This window comes from Macaca nemestrina, chromosome 17 (genome assembly GCF_043159975.1).
Source record: "Macaca nemestrina isolate mMacNem1 chromosome 17, mMacNem.hap1, whole genome shotgun sequence".
NCBI lineage: Eukaryota > Metazoa > Chordata > Mammalia > Primates > Cercopithecidae > Macaca > Macaca nemestrina.
In genome coordinates this window covers 9,454,462-9,473,188 of record NC_092141.1, presented here as the reverse complement: position 1 = coordinate 9,473,188, position 18,727 = coordinate 9,454,462, and the positions used below count along the sequence as shown (strand labels likewise).

At 51.7% G+C, this 18,727-nt stretch overlaps 1 protein-coding gene across 3 annotated transcripts in view; it reads left to right on the top strand.

Moving 5' to 3' along the window:
• Nucleotides 1–12,408, top strand: part of LOC105473583 (syntaxin 8) — a 331,555-nt gene extending 319,147 nt beyond the window's left edge. Inside the window, exons 8-9 of one of the 3 annotated variants that reach the window (XR_011615369.1) lie at nucleotides 10,370–10,502; nucleotides 12,281–12,408. Coding sequence is in view for 1 of the 3 variants with exons in the window: in XM_071082343.1 (XP_070938444.1) it covers nucleotides 10,370–10,437 (68 nt within the window). In the remaining 2 variants the exon portion in view is untranslated. The other 2 variants (XR_011615370.1, XM_071082343.1) reach the window with 2 other exon arrangements.
• Nucleotides 12,409–18,727: the final 6,319 nt, after the last annotated feature.

Here is an 18,727-nt window from a genome sequence, read left to right as displayed (position 1 = left end):
CTTGAACTCCTAGACTCCAGCAGTCCTCCCACCGCAGCCTCGTGAGTAGCTGGGATTATAGCCACGCATCACCACAGCCAGCTAATTTAAAAATATTTTTTGTAGAGGGTGGGATCTTGCATTGTTGTCCAGGCTTTTTTCTTGACTTCTGTTCCTGTGACACTACTGCTATGAATATTATTGTTTTTCTTTTTTTTTTTAAATTTAAATTAGAGACAGGGTTCCACCATGTTACCCAGGCTAATCTTGAATTCCTGGGCTCATGCGATCCACCTGCTGTGACCTCCCAAAGTGCTGGGATTACAGGCATTAGCCACCATGCCCGGCCACTGTGACTGTTATTTTCATTGTCGTTGTTGTTATTTATGCAGCATGGCCGAACGCCCAGGCTCCCCTGCCCCTGGGTTCCTCGCCACCTTTTCTCCCACATAGCTGAATGTGTTACAAAGCCGGGTGCACCTTGTGGTTTGCTTTAACCTTCTCCTTCTCTGCCTGTGACCCCGTCCTGTGACCCCCCCTGCTCTGACCTCCACTTCCTCACTGGCTTTAAAAAAGTCTGGGCCTTTCGCAGTTCCTCTCACCTGATGTCCACTTGGCTGTGCTCTGCCAGCCTGCCGACCGCCGCCAGCGTTCCGCCCAGCACAGCTGCCCTTCCTGTAGCTAATAACTGACACAGAGGCTGCCAGGCATTCCACCCTGAACTTCCAACCTTTCCCGGACGCCCGCATCACCGCCGGGCCGCAGCGATTATTGCTCCCTCTGCTTCTACACTAAATGCCACCCAGGTGTTCCTCTGTTTTTGCTACTCTTCCTTCTCTTTTTGGAGAGAGTGACGTTGGATTTCTGTTGTTAAGCTGAGAGACTGGCTCTGGTGCAGGACATTTACGGAGTACCTGCCACCACTAGGCACCCATTTCAGGCAGGGTGTAATTATTATGAGGAGTAATAATTATTGTTGGGAGAGTTACCATTTATTGAGTGCCAGTTATGTTCTAGAAGTTTCATGTACTGTGTCTTTCCCCAATCCTCACAACAAGCCTGTGAAGTCAGGATTTTTCACTCTTGTTTCAGAGATGGTAGAACTGAGTCCCAGAGAGTTAAACTTTCCCAGTGTGTCACAGTATACCAGTGGCAGGTTAGAAGTCAGATCTTCCTGACTGTAAAATCAGTGCCCCTTCCACCACACCAGACTGCATTGATCTGTTTTTGGAGATTCTATGGCCTAAGGAAGGAATTATTAATAAAAAAAAGAACCTGGTTGGACATGCTGGCTCATGCCTGTAATCCCAGCACTTTGGAAGGCTGAGATTGGCGGATCACCTGAGGTCAGGAGTCCGAGACCAGCCTGGCCAACGTAGTGAAACCCCGTCTCTACTAAAAATACAAAAATTAGCCGGGCACGGTAGTGTGCATCTGTAATCTCAGCTACTTGGGAGGCTGAGGCAAGAGAATCACTTGAACCCAGGTGGCAGACGTTGCAGTGAGCTGAGATCGTGCCACTGCACTCCAGCCTGGGCAACAGAGGGAGACTCTTATCTCACAAAATAAAAATATAATAAAATAAAAAATAAATTTAAAAGATCCTAAAAGGTGGAAGGGAGTCATTTAAGAGCAATGGCTTTGCTGCAGATACCCTTGGATTCCAGGGCAGGCTGGCTGTGTACGGGCTGAGCAGTCTTCACGGCCAGCATATTCATGAAATATGGAGGACAAGCCTTCAAGGCTTCGGTCCTGCCCTGGGGCGGGTGGCAAATGGGCCGAGGCTACACTCAGAGGAGAGCGGGCAGAGACTCCATTGATGAGTCAGATGCAACCCCGCGGAGCTGCAGAGGAAGGCCGGCCCGCAAAACAGAGAAAGGAAACCTGCAGAGTTGGATGCCAGGCTAAGAACAAAACAAACTCAGACAACCAGAGATGACTTTTGCCCAGTGTTTAGAATGCATCCTTCGGGGGAAATTAAAGTGTAGAACCATGGGGCAAGATAGATTCAAGAGGGGCGTGATCAGAGGCAGGTAGGTCCTCCTCTCCACACCCCCAGTGCCTGGTTTCCCCTAGCGCAGCTGAGCAGCGGCTGCAGGAAGGCTGCCACTGTCACCCCCTGGGTCCCCCGGCAGAGCCCACGCAGCCCTGGAGTGGGCCGGTCTGGGCAGAGACCTCAAGCATAGCCACCATTCTCCAGCCGCTCAATCTGGAAATCAGAATGTAAATACGCTCACCTTCTCTGCACGGCATCTACTCTTTTCTCCGTGTATTTGCCCAGTCGTGGGATTAAAGGGAACATTTACATGAACTTTTGAAGATAAATATTCCAGTTTTGTCTCTTCTCCTGCTTATTCCCCACCTCAGCTCAGGAGTCTGCTGTGAAAAGTCCGTTTGATCAGTGAGAATCAACTGGTTAATACATAAGCAAATGTCACCTATTGACAGGCACAACTGCCAAAAAAAAAAAAAAAACAAACTGTAGGAGTTGTCCCTAAGAAGTGTACTCTGTTCACCTTTAGAGGTTAGGAGCTACAGGGGGGTTGCCAGTTGGCCTAACTCTTGTGGTGTGAAAAGCGAGGCAAACAAAAAGAATATACTTTTTTTTTGTTTTTTGTTTTTGTTTTTGTTTTTGTTTTAAACAAAATCTTGCTCTGTCACCCAGGCTGGAGTGCAGTGGCGCAATCTCAGCTCACTGCAACCTCCGCCTCCCGGGTTCAAGCGATTCTTCAGCCTCAGCTCACCAAGTAGCTGGGATTATAGGCACCTGCCATCACGCCCGGCTAATTTTTGCATTTTTTAGTAGAGACGGGGTTTTGCCATGTTGGCCAGGCTGGTCTCAAATCTCCTGACCTCAGGTGATCCACCCGCCTTGGCCTCCCAAAGTGCTGGGGTTACAGGCGTGAGCCACCACGCCTGACCAGAATATGCATTTTGGTTCAAGACGACCAAGAGTAATGGGCAGGTAAAGTGGCTTTCCTTGCAACAAAACCAGATATAAAGATTCCTGGATAAAGCATCCTTCTTTATCCTCCTCCTTTCCCATCAGCCTACCCACCACGTTCCCCTGTAACTACAGGGCAAAAGTGGCCAACGCGGAGATCTGCTCACTCTCTCGAAAAGTCAGCCTCCAGATTTCTTTCCCCTCCTTCCCCTCCTCCTCCGTGTCAGTAAGCCCTGAGAGCTGTTACCTACACCCAACTTGTGGCAGGGGCGTTGGCCGTCCAAGCTCCGTATTTTGCTGGTTTCCAGCGTCTCACTGGAAAAAAGTATGGACCATGACTCCAGATGAACAATCTTCAGAAAACACCGTTCCTGAGAGACTGTGTTTAATATCCTCTCCCAGTTTGAAAAGGAGTTTGTTTTCTTACATCTTTTTTTAATTGCCATGAGCTGGACTTGTAAATATTGTAAGTGGTTGAGTAATACTCATCTGGTAAACTGACCAAAGGAAATGGACATTTTTTTCCACTCTTGGAACCCTGGCATCCCATGCCTGCCCCTGAAAGGGACTCTTGAGTTATTGGAAGGGAAAATACGCCTCGCCAGGTGCCAGCGGGCCCAGGGCAGGAGCTGAGTGAAGCGCAGAGAAACGATCTCGAAGTCGGGAGTCACACCAGGTGTTCTGTGCTAGGGCTGGGGGCAGAGAGCATTCATTGTTTGAGAAGTTGGCAGCCTCCCAGAAGTTCAACTGTCTTTCCTTGTTCTGAAATGTCAAACATTTCCTTAGCTGGGGGAATGGATGAGTAGACCCCCCTGAGGTTTAAGAACTATTCTGAGGCAGAAGAAGTTAAGTTCTGCCTTTCACACGTGACCGAGTACGATGCGAGATCCCATGTCCCTCCAGCAGGAGGGTCGGCTGCGCCCCCAAAACTGGAGCCACCTTCCTACCTCAGAAGAGTCGCAGGCTCTTCCCTGCCTCTGCCGTTAGGAACCATCAGACCCTTTGTGGTTATGTAGGGGGGAGTGTGTGTGTCTCTTTTTAATGGTGCCTGTTAGTGATACTTACTGAAATATTTGTAGATGACCTATGTCTGGGATTTGCTTCAAAATAATATGCAGGAGACAGGGAGCAGGTGAGGGTTTGCATAAAGCCAGACTGGCCATGAATGGATCCTTGTGAAAGCTGACAGACGGGCTCATCACCGTTCCGCGTGCCCTTCAGTCTGCTTTTGTATATGTTTAAAATTTTCCATCATAAAAGGTTAAGGAAGGGAAGGAGGGAGGGAGAAAGAAAGAGAAGAGGATGAAGAGAGAAGAAATTCTTGATCCCAGTGTTCCAGCCCCAGCGAGTCTGGGCCTCTCTCCCTGAAGGGACCCCACGCTGTCTCGAGTCAGGAGGCCTCCACTCAAGCTGCACTGGTGTAGGGAAGGGTTAGCGTGTGGGCAGAGGGGTCCTACCCACCTGGATTCCAATTCTAGTTCTTCCTCTTACCAGCCAGAGGGCCTCAGGTAGGAGAGTTCACCTTCCAGAAGCTCAGCTTCCTCAGATATAAAACAGAGATGAGGGTTACTTACTGTGGAGAATTAAGCCAAGCAGTATACCCATAGCATTTAGCGCCAAACCTGGCACGCGTGACTGTTTCACGAACGGTGTGGCTCAGCTTTCCCTGGCTTCAAAGAGATCCCTGCTTACTCCTTCTGAAACATCCTTCAGAGGAGAGAAACGCCATTCAGCAAGGTGCCAGAGCTGGGATCACATTCCTAGAAAGCCAAACTTCTTAAAGAAAAAGGGATTGCCATGATAAGGTAGATAAACACCTTCTCTTTGACGCAAAGAATCCAAAAGACAGCAGTTGGCTTTTGCTTATCGCTGCCACCTGCCATCTTAAAACGACCTCCTCAGTTGACCCTCAGTATACACCGGTTTACTTAAGCCTGTTTAAAGTCTCCTGCTGTTTGCTCTGAAAGGGTTTGAAATTTAAAAACCTTATTTGTCATGGCTCTTAAAATCCCCCTTTTCATCTTTGGACAAGAACCCAGTTTATCACATCTTATCAGCTTACTGTCCAAGATGTCCGTCACTCAAGTTCATTTTCATTCATTCATTCATTCATTCATTCATTCATTTTGAAATGGAGTCTTGCTCTGTTGCCTAGGCTGGAGTGCAGTGGCACAATCTCGGCTCACCACAACCTCCACGTCCCAGGTTCAAGTGATTCTCCTGCCTCAGCCTCCCAAGTAGCTAGGACTACAGGCGTGCACCACCACGCCTGGTTAATTTTTGTATTTTTAGTAGAGACTAAAAATCTGGTCTCGAACTCCTGACCTTATGATCCACCCACCTTGGCCTCCCAAAGTGCTGGGATTACAGGCATGAGGCACTGCGCCTGGCCCATTTTCTTTTTTTTTTTTTTTTTTTTTTGAGACGGAGTCTCGCTCTGTCGCCCAAGCTGGAGTGCAGTGGCCGAATCTCAACTCACTGCAAGCTCCGCCTCCCGGGTTCACGCCATTCTCCTGCCTCAGCCTCCTGAGTAGCTGGGACTACAGGCGCCCGCCACCTCGCTCGGCTAATTTTTTGTATTTTTTTAGTAGAGACGGGGTTTCACCGGGTTAGCCAGGATGGTCTCGATCTCCTGACCTTGTGATCCGCCCATCTCGGCCTCCCAAAGTGCTGGGATTACAGGCTTGAGCCACTGCGCCCGGCCCCATTTTCATTTTTTATAGATACTGTGTGCCCTGTCATGCCTTTACTGGGGCATAATTTGTCTAATTTACAGTATCTGTGGTAGAAAAATTAGCAGCTTAAGCACCACTGTATTAATAATAGTTCCAATAGACCCACCCACCATGTGCTAAAACTGTACTCTGAAAGGTCTCTGCAGCTCTTCTGCAGAAGAGCATTCTTCTGTCTTCTTCTCTCTGCAGTATTGTGGGTTGGCATTGACCACTTTTTGAATGTTCTTGCACATTCGCCTTCTTGCCACGTTTTCTCAGCTTCTCCCTCTCTGCTGACCACTCCTTCTGTGCCTCTCTTGTCTCTTCTTATCCCTTCCAAAAATTCAACACATTTACTCATTTGTCTTATACACACACACACACACACACACACACACACACACACACACACAGGTGTGTTTTCCTCTTTCCTGTGCCAGGGCTCTATTCTAGGTACGGCGGATATGGCAGTGAACGAGAACCCACAGTCCCTGGTGTAGACGTTCATGTGCCCAAGAGGACAGTCAGTAACTGAGTATCTAAATGATGATTCAAGGCCAGGCGCGGTGGCTCACACCTATAATCCCAGTACTTTGGGAGGCTGAGGAAGGCAAATCACTTGAGGTCAGGAGTTCGAGACCAGCCTGGCCAACACGGTGAAACCTGTCTCTACTAAAAATACAAAAATTAGCCGGGCATGGTGGGTGGGCACCTGTAATCCCCGCTACGTGGGAAGCTGAAGCAGGAGAATTGCTTGAACCTGGGAGGCGGAGGCTGCAGTGAGCCAAGATCGCACCACTGCACTCCAGCCTGGACGACAAAGTGAGACTCCATCTCAAAGAAAAAAAAAAAAACAAGATTTAATGAGGGTTACCATGGAGACTTAGGGGGGTTAAAGAGGGCACAGGTAACTGGAGGACAACAAAGAGTTCCTTGGGAAAGTGCCACTGAGTTTGGGAGATTAACTAGACCAAGAGTGGGGAGCTCCTGGATGGAAAGGATAGCGCGTGTCGAAGCCGGGAGGCAGGGCCCCTACCTTCCGCATCAGCCTGCCAGGGGCTCCGAAGACAGTCAGGATAGCCCAAGCCCAGTGCGCAGTGTGCAGCCCCAGGGTTGCTTGGTTAGGTTGTACAGAACCCCCTTGGACATTGTAAAGTTTGGATCTCAATTTCAGCCACTGGAGGATTTAAGCAAGGAGGTGGCCTGATCCACTTTACATTTTGAAAAGCTTGCTGTAGCCCCATCATGGAGCCGGGACCGAGGAAAGCTGTCCCTCACTGCGGGGAGCCAAATCAGGGATGGCAGTGACTGTGGATGCCTTGAGGCCTCTTCCCTTGGACTTCACGCTCGGGGTGTACGAACTAAAACCAGATGCGTGTTTTCCTCTTCCCAATCCGTTGTTGTTCTTGATCTCTTCTTGTCACTTGTTCCGCTGTTCTCATAATCACCCTGATTTGACAATTCACGGTCATTCGTATGGGCCTCTGCTCCGGGTCATCAGAGCCTCAGTGTGGAGCCTGCCTTGCTGCAGAGAGCTTCTGGGCCCAAGTGTCCTCCCAACTGTGATCCCACCGGAGCCTCAGGAGCAGTACCTCTTCCTAAAACACCTCTCATCCTCTCCCTCATCTCCTCAGCTGCCGGCCCCTCCCTCTCATCTTAGGGTGAGCCCAGGCCCTGGAGTGCCAGGGATTGCCCCCTCCACTCATCCCCGCCTGTGCCTGCCTCCTCATTCCCATTATCTTCTGCTGTTGTGCAGCGTAAACCTTCACCCAGCCAGGACCAAGTTGTCGGCCAAACACCACACAGGCACCAGAATAACCGAGAACTAGTGATGGTCCTGCCTAGGGGAGCTTTTGGTCAACCTGAAGATGTTTCTGGAGCAGAAATCAGTGAAAAGATTTGTTCTTCTGCTTCTGGCAAGAAGATAGACTAAGATATTCTCACATACACACACATACACACAGACACACACCTAACCCTACCTTCTCGCTGCAAGCATCTTGAAATGTTAGGTAAAATAGTGTAACGCCACCCACAAATGTTAATGCAGAACTGAATTTACAAGGAAGACAGACAATCCCTAGACGAAAGAAACGAAGAGCGCATTGAAAGCCAGCGCCTAAGTGGACGAACTGATGCTGCAGATGGGCCATTATCAGTCACCATGATGGAGAGCAGGAGCTAGCAAGCCTCTGGAAGAGGCCAGGTCGTAAACGGTTTAGGCTGTGCATACCACAGACGGTGTCACATCTTCTTTTACTTTTTTGGCAGCCCTCTACAAATATAAAAACCATCGTTAGCTCATGGGTTGCACAAAAAGCACACCTAGATTTGGCCCATGAACCAAAGCTGGCAGAGCCTTGAGGTAGACTAGGCTGAGAGAAACCCTGGGCCCCCGAGAGAAGCGTCTCTCAATAGATTGGATCATCAGAGAAAGAGCCCATATTAGACAAATTCAACCACAGTCACAGGTAGATAACAAAGTAGCTTGCTTGTTTTCTTCTTTTCTTTTTTTTTTTTCAAGACAGAGTTTTGCTGTTGTTACACAGGCTGGAGTGCAGTGGTGGGATCTCAGCTGGCTGCAACCTCCGCCTCCCAGGTTCAACAATTCTCCTCCCTCAGCCTCCCGAGTAGCTGGGATTACAGGCGCCTACCACCACACCTGGCTAATATTTTATATATATATATATATATGTATTTTGTTTGTTTGTTCTTGTTTTTGTTTTTTGAGACAGAGTCTCGCTCTGTCGCCCAGGCTGGAGTGCAGTGGCACTATCTCGGCTCACTGCAAGCTCCGCCTCCCGGGTTAACGCCATTCTCCTGCCTCAGCCTCCTGAGTAGCTGGGACTACAGGTGCCCACCACCATGCCCGGTTAATTTTTTGTATTTTTAGTAGAGATGGGGTTTCACTGTGTTAGCCAGGATGGTCTCAATCTCCTGACCTCGTGATCCGCCCACCTTGGCCTCCCAAAGTGCTGGGATTACAGGCATGAGCCACCGCACCTGGCCTATTTTTTAAATATATTTTTAGTAGAGATGGGGTTTCACCATGTTGGCCAGGCTGGTCTCGAACTCCTGACCTCAGATGATCCGTCCGCCTCAGCCTCCCACAGTGCTGGGATTACAGGCGTGAGCCACCGTACCCAGCCACTTGCCATACCTTTTTAAGTCTTCTCCATATTCAAAACCATGATAAAGTGCCTCCATGGGTTGAGCTTAAGATTGATACGACCTGATCCACACTGAACCCTGAGGATCTGGGGAGGGGATTCAGGAAGTCTGTAAACTTGGACAGAAAAGCAAATTGCACTCTTATTTTCACAAATGGCTAATTGAAACAGCATTTTCTTTGCTCATGAACGTATGCCACAGACTACAGTAGTGTTGAGCAGTCCTGTTGGCCACGCAACCACGTGACCCTGCACACGTGGCTCTCCCTGTTACTTTCTTTTTTTTTTTTTTTTTTTTTTTTTTTTTTTTTTTTTGAGACGGAGTCTCGCTCTGTCACCCAGGCTGGAGTACAGTGGCCGGATCTCAGCTCACTGCAAGCTCCGCCTCCCGGGTTTACGCCATTCTCCTGCCTCAGCCTCCCGAGTAGCTGGGACTACAGGCGCCTGCCACCACGCCCGGCTAGTTTTTTGTATTTTTAGTAGAGACGGGGTTTCACCGTGTTAGCCCGGATGGTCTTGATCTCCTGACCTCGTGATCCGCCCGTCTCGGCCTCCCAAAGTGCTGGGATTACAGGCTTGAGCCACCGCGCCCGGCCATCCCTGTTACTTTCTGAAGCATTTTCATGGACCTCTCCTCCTCTGCTACCCACCTCCCTCGTGGGGCCTTGGCAGGTCAAGGACTCTTCAGTGAGCAAACTTTTCTTGAGTGCTTGCTTTGTAGTAGGCGCTCCCCATCTCTGTTACGCTGCGCCTTGTCTCCGCTGGTACCTGGCGCATGGTTAAGCACTCACTGTTAAATACTAGGCAAGCGAACGCGGGAGACAGTGAGCTCACTGCACTAAGTGAGCGCTGTGTTCACTGGGGCCCACTTCATCAGCATCAGGTGAAGGAACAGGCAATGGTCAGTCCAGGCGCACGACCCAGAGGAAGCAGGGCAGGGCTGGCAGGCAGAGTGGGACCCAGCGTGGGCTGGCGGGGAGGGCCCGTGCTCTCCAGCCAAAAACGTCAGGAAATGAAACTAGCAAATACTAGCAGAAAAAGTGTGTATTAAAGCAAGCACCTCTATCTGTGAATATTTGTAGAAATGGGTGACTTAAGGATCTTAGACTCAAGACAAGGTGAAGCCACGTGGAGAATGGAGAAATGGGTTCTAGAAAGTTCTCCTAAGCCCTTGGCCTTATCAATGCGTCATCAATGCATAAACTGATTGGGTAGCAAGGGTGACTGTTGTGAGCAGCTTTTGCCCTCCCCTGTGGTCCACGGTGTTCACAGATGCTAGGGTTGTACACAGAGTTAGGGGCATAGCAGGCACCCCGTCCTGGCCTGAGTGGCTGCCTGGGGAGGCCTGGCCACACCCAGGCCCCTGCCTTCTGCACTCACCATCCTGCAAAACCAGAGCTGTGCAGCAGCAGCGCCCCAGGCCGCCGACCACCCCTCTCCGCCTCGTACAAGCCGAAGGTTCAGAGGGAACTGCATCCCTCTGACTCTGCAGACACTCAGAATGTGTGAAGCTTTTCTGGCAGGAATCATTAAAAGTAGTATTTTCTGCTCCTCTTTTTCAGGGATGATCATGGTGATTTTACTGCTGCTCGTGGCTATCGTGGTGGTTGCGGTCTGGCCGACTAATTGATGGCAGTAAAGAGACCACCAGCTGTGACGCCTGCCAATGACAGATACAAGCCCAGCACCCTTTTGGTACGCAAAACCTGCTCTCAATAAATTCCCCCAAAGCTCCGACCCCTTGTGCATTGCTTCAGTAAAGACTTAAAGCTCCGGCCGGGCGCGGTGGCTCACGCCTGTAATCCCAGCACTTTGGGAGGCCGAGGCGGGTGGATCACCTGAGGTCAGGAGTTCGAGACCAGCCTGACCAACATGGAGAAACCCCGTCTCTACTAAAGATACAAAAAAAAGTAGCTGGGCGTGGTGGCAGGCACCTGTAATCCCAGCTACTCGGGAGGGCGAGGCAGGAGAATTGCTTGAACCCAAGAGGTGGACCATTGCACTCCAGCCTGGGCACCAGAGCAATACTCCGTCTCAAAAAAGAAAAATAAAGCAAAGACTGAAAGCTCTGGAGAGCTGCCTAGAGCATCGGGCCCAGCGTGGCCCTTTGGGTTTTGACTTGGGTCATTTTGGTGCTGGCCAGAGGTCCCTTGGGGTCCCCTGCCTCATGGCGGCCAGTGGTTTCTGGCCACCCCGCAGTCCTCTGGGCATCCTGAGGCCACTGGATTAATAGGCAGTTTGAAACTTTGACGTCCGGCCTGCTTGTGGAAGCCACGTGTCTGTGCAGGAAATGGGTGTACATTCAAGGCCACGTGTGTCCAGGTAGTGGGGAAGGAGTGAGGTGAGGGCTGTGTCTGAGCGTGGAACCACAACCCTGCTGCCCTGCCCCACCCGAGTCACCCCGCCAGGCTCAGCACTCCTCCTAGGGGTGCCAGCCGCCACTTCACAGAAATATTCCTTTGGGAACTGCCATTGGCCCCGGAAGCACCTTCTTTTTCATTTCCTTGGTGACAATCAACTCTCATCTTCCAGGGCTGACACATCTTTATAAGCAGCCGGGATCAAGTCTGTGGAATAAGGCAGGTGGGGCAGGAGGTGGTCACACTGGAAAGCACTGTGGAGGGTTCAGAGGGATGAGATTGCGAAGTCAGGAGAACACGCTGTTACCTGGCGCCTCGCCTGGCTCCGACAGCCCCGTGTGTGTTCGCGCAGCGCATGTGTACGTGTGTGTGTGTCTCAGAAAGGGCAGACAGATGGGGCAGGCCTGCGGAAGACGCCAGGCCCATGGACGGCTGAGTTCGTGTTAGCAGGGGTCAGGGGGCCAAGCACCTTGTGCTCTCTCTTATCCGCGTAGAAAGCAGGCTGGGCCAGCTGGCCTTGCTCTGCCCTCCCTGACAAAAGGGGAAGGAATTAGGGTTGATGATGGGTGATTTCCAAAGCACAAGATTTCACTGAGAAGAAGGTAGGGGATTCAGAGTTTCTGGTGGATTTGCTCAAAAGGGCATGACCTGAAACCCCCCGTGGACAGAGACACCAGAGAGAGCGCCACGTGTAGCCTGGTGTAATGTCATTTCCTAGGGACTGGGGGCTCCAGGGGTCCCGGGAAGACCTAGGGTCTGGGGGCCCAGACACCTGCCCAGCTCTGACCCCCGCAGACAGGAAAGCCACCGACCGTGGTCTCTCTGGCAAAGGACAAGGGAGCTTTGGAAGCTCTCACGCCACAGGGACATGTGCGGCCCAGAAGCACACCCATTGGCTCTGCTCACAGCTCACTGGCCAGAACTCGTCACCTGGCCTGCTTCACCATGAGGGGACCAGGAAATGTCTGGAAGGCCAAGAGCCTGAAATATGCAGTGAATGACCCTAATGACAACCACACCACTTACCAGCTCAGAGACCACGGGCAAGTTACCTCCCTCTGCCTCTGCTTCCTTGTCTAGGGCATGGAGATGAGGTGTCCTTCCTATTCACAGGGTTGCTGTGAGGACAGAGTGAGTTGGCACACACAAGCACAGAGCGCCCTGCTTGGCTCCACTGAAAGAAAGTTCCTTCTGGCCGAGGCGGGCAGATCACCTGAGGTCGGGAGTTCGAGACCAGCCTGACCAACATGGAGAAACCCCATCTCTATCTCTACTAAAAATACAAAATTAGCTGGGCGTGGTGGCGCACGCCTGTAATCCCAGCTACTCAGGAGGCTGAGGCAGGAGAATCGCTTGTACCGGGGAAGCGGAGATTGCGGTGAGCTGAGACCGTGCCGTTGCACTCCAGCCTGGGCAACAAGAGCGAAACTCCATCTCAAAGAAAAAAAAAGAAGTTTCTTCCCCAACCCAAGCCTAAGCCCAGTGGGCCAGATGCTTCCAAGTCTACATCCTGGGGATCCTGCCACATGCTTCCACCTAGTGCAATAGGACAGACTGTTGTGAGGATGTGAGCGTGCACCAGGGCCCAGGAGAACGCTCTCCTTCCTCTACAGAGCCTGATCCCTGCTTCCAGGAGCTGCCAACACATGCAGACCCAGGCTAGCCTTGGGATGTCGAGGCCCTTGAAGCAGAGTTAGAAGAATGAAATGGGCTGTGTCGATACAGGAGGTGCGAAGGGCTGAGAGGACAAAGAGCAGAGGCAACAGTGAGGATGAGCCATCCCACCGGGGACCTGGATTGTCACAGGAAGGAGGAGGAAGGGAAGCGGGCCTGTTGTAGGTGCATGTGTTCCTGAAGGACAGGAGCCACGCTGGACAGAGGACCAAGGGCTTCTGGCTGGTAAGTCGCCCTGGGATGCGCCTCCTCGTCGGGGTGGGGTGGTTGCTAACGGATCATCCAACAGCAGATCAAGAATCTGTAGTGCCTCATCTTCCAGTCTTGCGCGAAACCCCAAATCTCTACAAACAGCGTCTCCTTGGAGGGAGCCCCCAACTTTGGGGCTCAGGGGAGGCGGCATTGACGGTCTGTTTGACTTTCTCACCTCCTCTTGACTTGCTCAGCACGGAGCCCCGGCAACTCGTGGGGGCGTCTTTGAACCAGAGCCACAAGAGTCCTGGCTCAGTCAGACTGAAAGGCCTTTTCAAGCAAAACACTGAGCCGATGTCTGCACACAGCGGCTTCTGTTCTTTTGGCTGAATGGGCTCTAGGCCCGACCCCAGCAGTGCTAGCTGTGTGACCCCGGATGAGTTACTTCACTTCTCTGGACCCACAGGCAGGGCAGGGCAGATAAAAAGCTACCAGTAGGTTAGAATGCACGGACCTGCCCTCCAGGCTTTGGGCAGCGCAGGCCACACAGGGTGGCAATGGGCCAGGCAGGAAAACCCCGGCTCCCCTTTGCCTTCCTCAAGGGGTGGGTGACATATGAGACTCCCACCCCAACCAGGCCAGAAGTGGCAAGCATACCCAAGTGGCTGGGATGCGTCCCTTTTGGGGATTTGATGCCTCAAGAGCCACCCTAGAGAGTGTGGCTAATGTAAAGATGGCATTTTCAAGCATGGTTTGAAAGGGTTGGCTTTTCCCCCCTCAAAGCTGCCAGGACCACAGTCCTGGGTGACCCACAGTGAGTGCTTTGGAGTTGGCTGGGCAAGCCTAAAGCCCTCTCTCCAAGCATAAAGAAGAAAGGCAAGGCAGGGCCTTAGTAGCCACCAACCTCGGGTGCCTTTTCAATGAAAAGAAACGTGATTAAAATAACAGTGTAAGTACTGTTTAACTTAACCGATTATTAATTATAAGCATTTTAACTCTTGATACCATATAAAGAAATCCAGATACCTGGGTACAGCTGGTCCTTCTGTTCCATTTAAACTTCATTTTTATTAGTAACTGTAACTAAACCTTAGTTATCATTAGCCCCAGGGTGGATAGCTCCTTTCAAAACCCGCAGGGCCCCCGCCTGGGCACGGCCTCCACCAGTCGTTTGTGACTTTGATAGGGAAAATTCTCTCTCTGCTGCCTGCAGCCTTCGGCCTGGCTGGGATTGGGCTTTTTCCATGAGCTAGATCCCTGAAACTCTCCTTCTACATGGCTGATGCAGGTTCCCGATGGCCCCTCTTCAAAAACTGCTGGCAGTTCGAGACCAGCCTGGCCAACATGGTGAAAATACAAAAAATTAGCTGGGTGTGGTGGCACGCACCTGTAATCCCAGCTACTCGAGAGGCTGAGGCAGGAGAATCACTTGAACCCAGGAGGCAGAGGTTGCACTGAGCCAAGATCGTGCCACTACACTCCAGCCTAGGTGACAGAGGGAAACTCTGTCTCAAGAACAAAATAAAACACACAAAAAAACCTGCGAGGCTCCCTCCTGACTAGTCAGAGAGAACTGCTGGCTGGCCAAACAGCTGCATTGTTCCTCCTAGTCAGGAAAGAGTGCCTTAGCCTCCTTAGAATTGTATGCCCTGCTTCTTGAGGTTCACAGTGACACTGACATCTTAAGCAGAGACTAGTTAAGGATCATCTCTTAGCTACTTGGATTTTCTAACCCAGCCTTGTTGAAATTAAGTGGGGTTTTGCCCCTTATTTTAAAAAGGGGGCCAAGACCCATCTTTCCTCCGATTGCTTCCTACAATTTCACAGACTTCCTCCCAACTCCATGTCAATAACAAAAGACACTGACCTCTTTCCAGAAGGGACTTGCCGTCCCGCTGAGGCTCCAGTCAGATAAAGCAGGCGTGTAATCCGTCCATATCCTCTATTTCTTACTGGCTCCGTTACTCTTTTCATTCCCCATTTTTCTTGGCCTGTTTCTTATGTGTCTTTATTTAGTTTTAAGACGAGTGGAGAAAGAGATGTCTGTTCAACAAAATCTGAAACCGAGGGGTGTGTCTGCCACGAGTGGGCATCCCATGCCAGGGCGCTGTCTCTGAGAGGCGGAGCGGGAATGGGCAGGGGAGAGCCTTATGAATGAGTGAGGCTCCCCAATGGCAGCTCGGATGGCTGGGCAGGCCCCACGAAGCTCTGACACCCGCAGGGCTCTGATGTACCTGCCCGCCCACCATCAGGCATTTTTTAATGGATGGCACTGGCTTCTGGGTCCCTGATGGCGATCACCCAGCTTCCTTGTGACTCAGCATTCCCGTCTCTAAAATGGGCTTTTCCCACTACCTTGGGCCAGTCCTTAGCAGCAACCCAGCTTATTTCTTGCATTGAGTTTTGGCAGATGCCCTCTCTCCCCAACTAGAGCATAATGTCCTGGAAGGCAGAGGGGCTGGTGACAGTACATGTTCTAATGTGTCTCTGAGCAACAGTGTGTTTCCTTCTGGCCTTGGGCCTGGGGCTGCAGCCACCCTCACACGGCCTGACTGTGGTGGCGTCCCAAAGGAAACACGGGCTCTCAGACACACACCTTTTTAAATTTTTTTTTTTTTTAGTGGACAGAAAAAAAGCCACATCATGAAAGTCCTTGAGAACTGGACCCTTGACCTAAAAGGACGAAAGCTGAGAATGAAACTGCCTCAAGTGCATCACAGGCCTCTTAGTCCAGTCTCTCGGTGGGTCTTAAATGCCACCAGTGGCCCCGCTGGCCCCGGGGACCACCGGAGACCCCTGAAAAGGCTTGTGTTTCTCCTTAGCCTGTCTGACCAGCTGAGACCTGGATCTCATCCCTGCCCACCCGCTGTCAGGCACTGTCATTTCAGCAGGGACTTACACCTGAGACTGGGACACCCAGAGACCACTCATGTATCTACCTGCCCTGGCTTTGACCCCAGGCTCTGACAGCCCAGCTCCCTTCCGCAGAGCCAGACCCCCGAGGCGGCAGGGCTGGCCCTGTTTCTTCCTGAGCAGAAGCGAATGGCATCTCCAGTCAGCTCGCTCACAGCAGCGAAGGGGGCTCTCCATACCTTCCAAGGAAGGGCCTGTTGAGCCTGCGTTGCTGAGGGGCTAGACCGGGCCCATTGCTGAGGCTTGCCTTCAAAACAGCTGGGTGCAGAAATCGATCGGCCCCACTTTTCATGGCAACACAATATGTTCCTAATGACTGAATTGTTTGTTTAATAAAGAAATCACAACCATTTGGAGGTTTAAATATAGCCTCTCAGAAACCAAGTGAGCTCAGCTCTTGGTGGCTGCGTGATGCTGGCACTGGCCCAGTCTCTGCACCGCACGAAGCCTTTAGCAATCGCTTGGAAAAAAATATTTTGCAAGATCTCTTTCACGAACCCTGCTGTAGTTTCTTGAGTCTACTTGGCTTTCATAGAAGCGGCCAGTTATGTAAAAGTCAGAAACTACCTGCAGGTTCTGAATCAAATGGAGAGGGTCAAAGGTGGCTCTCCGCCCCGGGGGTTGCAGGCAGGGCAAAGTGGAAAGGGACCCCTTTCCCTTCTCTCTGTCCTGGAACTCCAGGGAATGGCAAGGATGGGTCCCTGGAGTGGGGTCCTGCAGCCTGCAATAGACTGTCCCATTCCAGAGCCTTTTAGTTCAAAACAGCATTCACGGCCAGCAAGCCCCTGGGACATTCCAAGCAAAACTGCTCTTTTCCTGCCTTTTAGGGGGTTAGTGCTCTGTCTCTGAGGCTTTGGGTAAAACCCGGGCTCTGACTTGCCAGGGAGTTCTTCGGCCTGAAGCCATAGTCCTCAAACTCCCCGAAAACTCCATCCTTCCCCTACCTCCCCACACACCCGCCACCCACAGCCCAGGCCACCAATCAAGACTGCGAGACGGCACAGTGTACAAGAGTTTATTTAATGATATCTGAATTTAGTTCTATCATGTGAGGCCCACGTTACAAGTTCCATCTGGGTCCATTACAACTCTAACCACCGCCCCCCCCCGCCCAAAAAAAAGGAAAGAAACTTAAAAAAAAATCCACAACTTTTTCCATGTCATTAAATATATTCATATATAATAACCATAATATATTAGTATGCATCGGAAAGGGACATTGACGCAAACAATACGTCGTGGTCACAACTAAACATTTACAATTCTGAGTGAACAGAAATCCAAAACACAGGAGGGGGCCGAGGGAGGAGGGGAAGTGCATTTGGGAGGAGGGAATGGGAAGAAACGTCCAATGACAGGAGTGGGACTGGTTTGGCTTTTGGCAGGGGGCGAGACCCCACAAGTACACATTTTGATCCCCCCGGGTGTGCCGTGGCCCACAGGAATGACTTGTCCACGGACCATGGCCCAGTGGCCCCATCAATGGGTCTAGTCTGTCCACGCTCTGGGCTTCAAGGGGGCGTCCTTTAACTGTTGAGAGCCTAAGCATCTTTCACTTTCCTGAAGGTAGGAACCATTCCCCAGTCCCTTAGGGTCTCTTCTTGAGTTCAGTCTCATTCCAACCTGGGGCAACTCCAAGAAAGTCCGTACCCTTCTCCAGCATGCCGCGAATAAGGCAGAGTTCCAGGGCCTTGGAGCAGCTCCCAGCCTCCCTGGGCTGTGACCCCAGGTGTCCATCCCTCCCACCTAGAGGCCCCTGGGGATGCTGCCTCCTGCCCTGCTTTCCAAGGACAGATGCAGTGGGCAGAGACCAGCCAGCAGGTGAATCCCAGGGGCAGCTCTATGTCCTCCCCCGCAAATCTCCGGCATTACTGCGCGTCCGCAGAGCAGGCGGCTGTCAGGGACACCAGACCACCCAGCTGCTAAGAAAAAGGACAACTGGGGAAGCCGTTTCAAAAACAAAGACTAATCTGGTATGTTTTTCTTCAAACACCTACATAGCACAATTCTGGTTAATACACTCTTCAAAATCTAGTTCCGTTTTACATCCCTTCCTAACTGTACAAACCGGAACACCTCAGTTCCCATTTCCCTCTGCTCCTAGGCGTGGGGCTCAGGAGCGGAGGACCGCAGAGGCCGGGGATTGCAGTCGGGAGTGGTGGGCTGGGTTCGGGCTGGGTGCGTGGATAGGAAAGGCAGCTCGTGATGACCATACAACCCCAACCATGACCTGGCCCCTAGCCTGGTGAATCTGGTCACCCTGACGCATTCCCCAAGGGCCAGGCCACTGGGTGGACAGCCTGTGGCCTTTGGGGTGCTGAGCTGAAGGGAGGGGCGGGACACTGGCTGAATTTTCCACAAGATGCCTTGTTGCTTGGCGCGTCGCTGGCTCCGTTGCTGACGGGACCTCAGAAACCACAAGTGCAAGCCCCTCACAGGACACCGGTGAGACCCAGACCCAGGGTGGGATATCGTGGGCCTGCCACAGCCTTTCTGGGCAGGGTGAAGAAACCACACTGGCATAGACAAACAGGACAACTGCCCCAGCAGCGTAGTGCCTTGTGATGCCAATGGCACCCAGCAGACCACACTGGGCATCCGAGGGGCACTGACAGCTTGGAGAGGGGCCCTGTCTTGCAGCCTTAGGCTGAATTCAGGGAAGCCAAATGCCCCTTCCCCAGGCAGGTCTGTCTGCTCCCTGCCCCTGAGGCACCTCTGCCAGTCTGTCCTGGAGTCTCTCCAACCACCCCGAGGCAGCCAAAACACCTTTCTACCACCTCT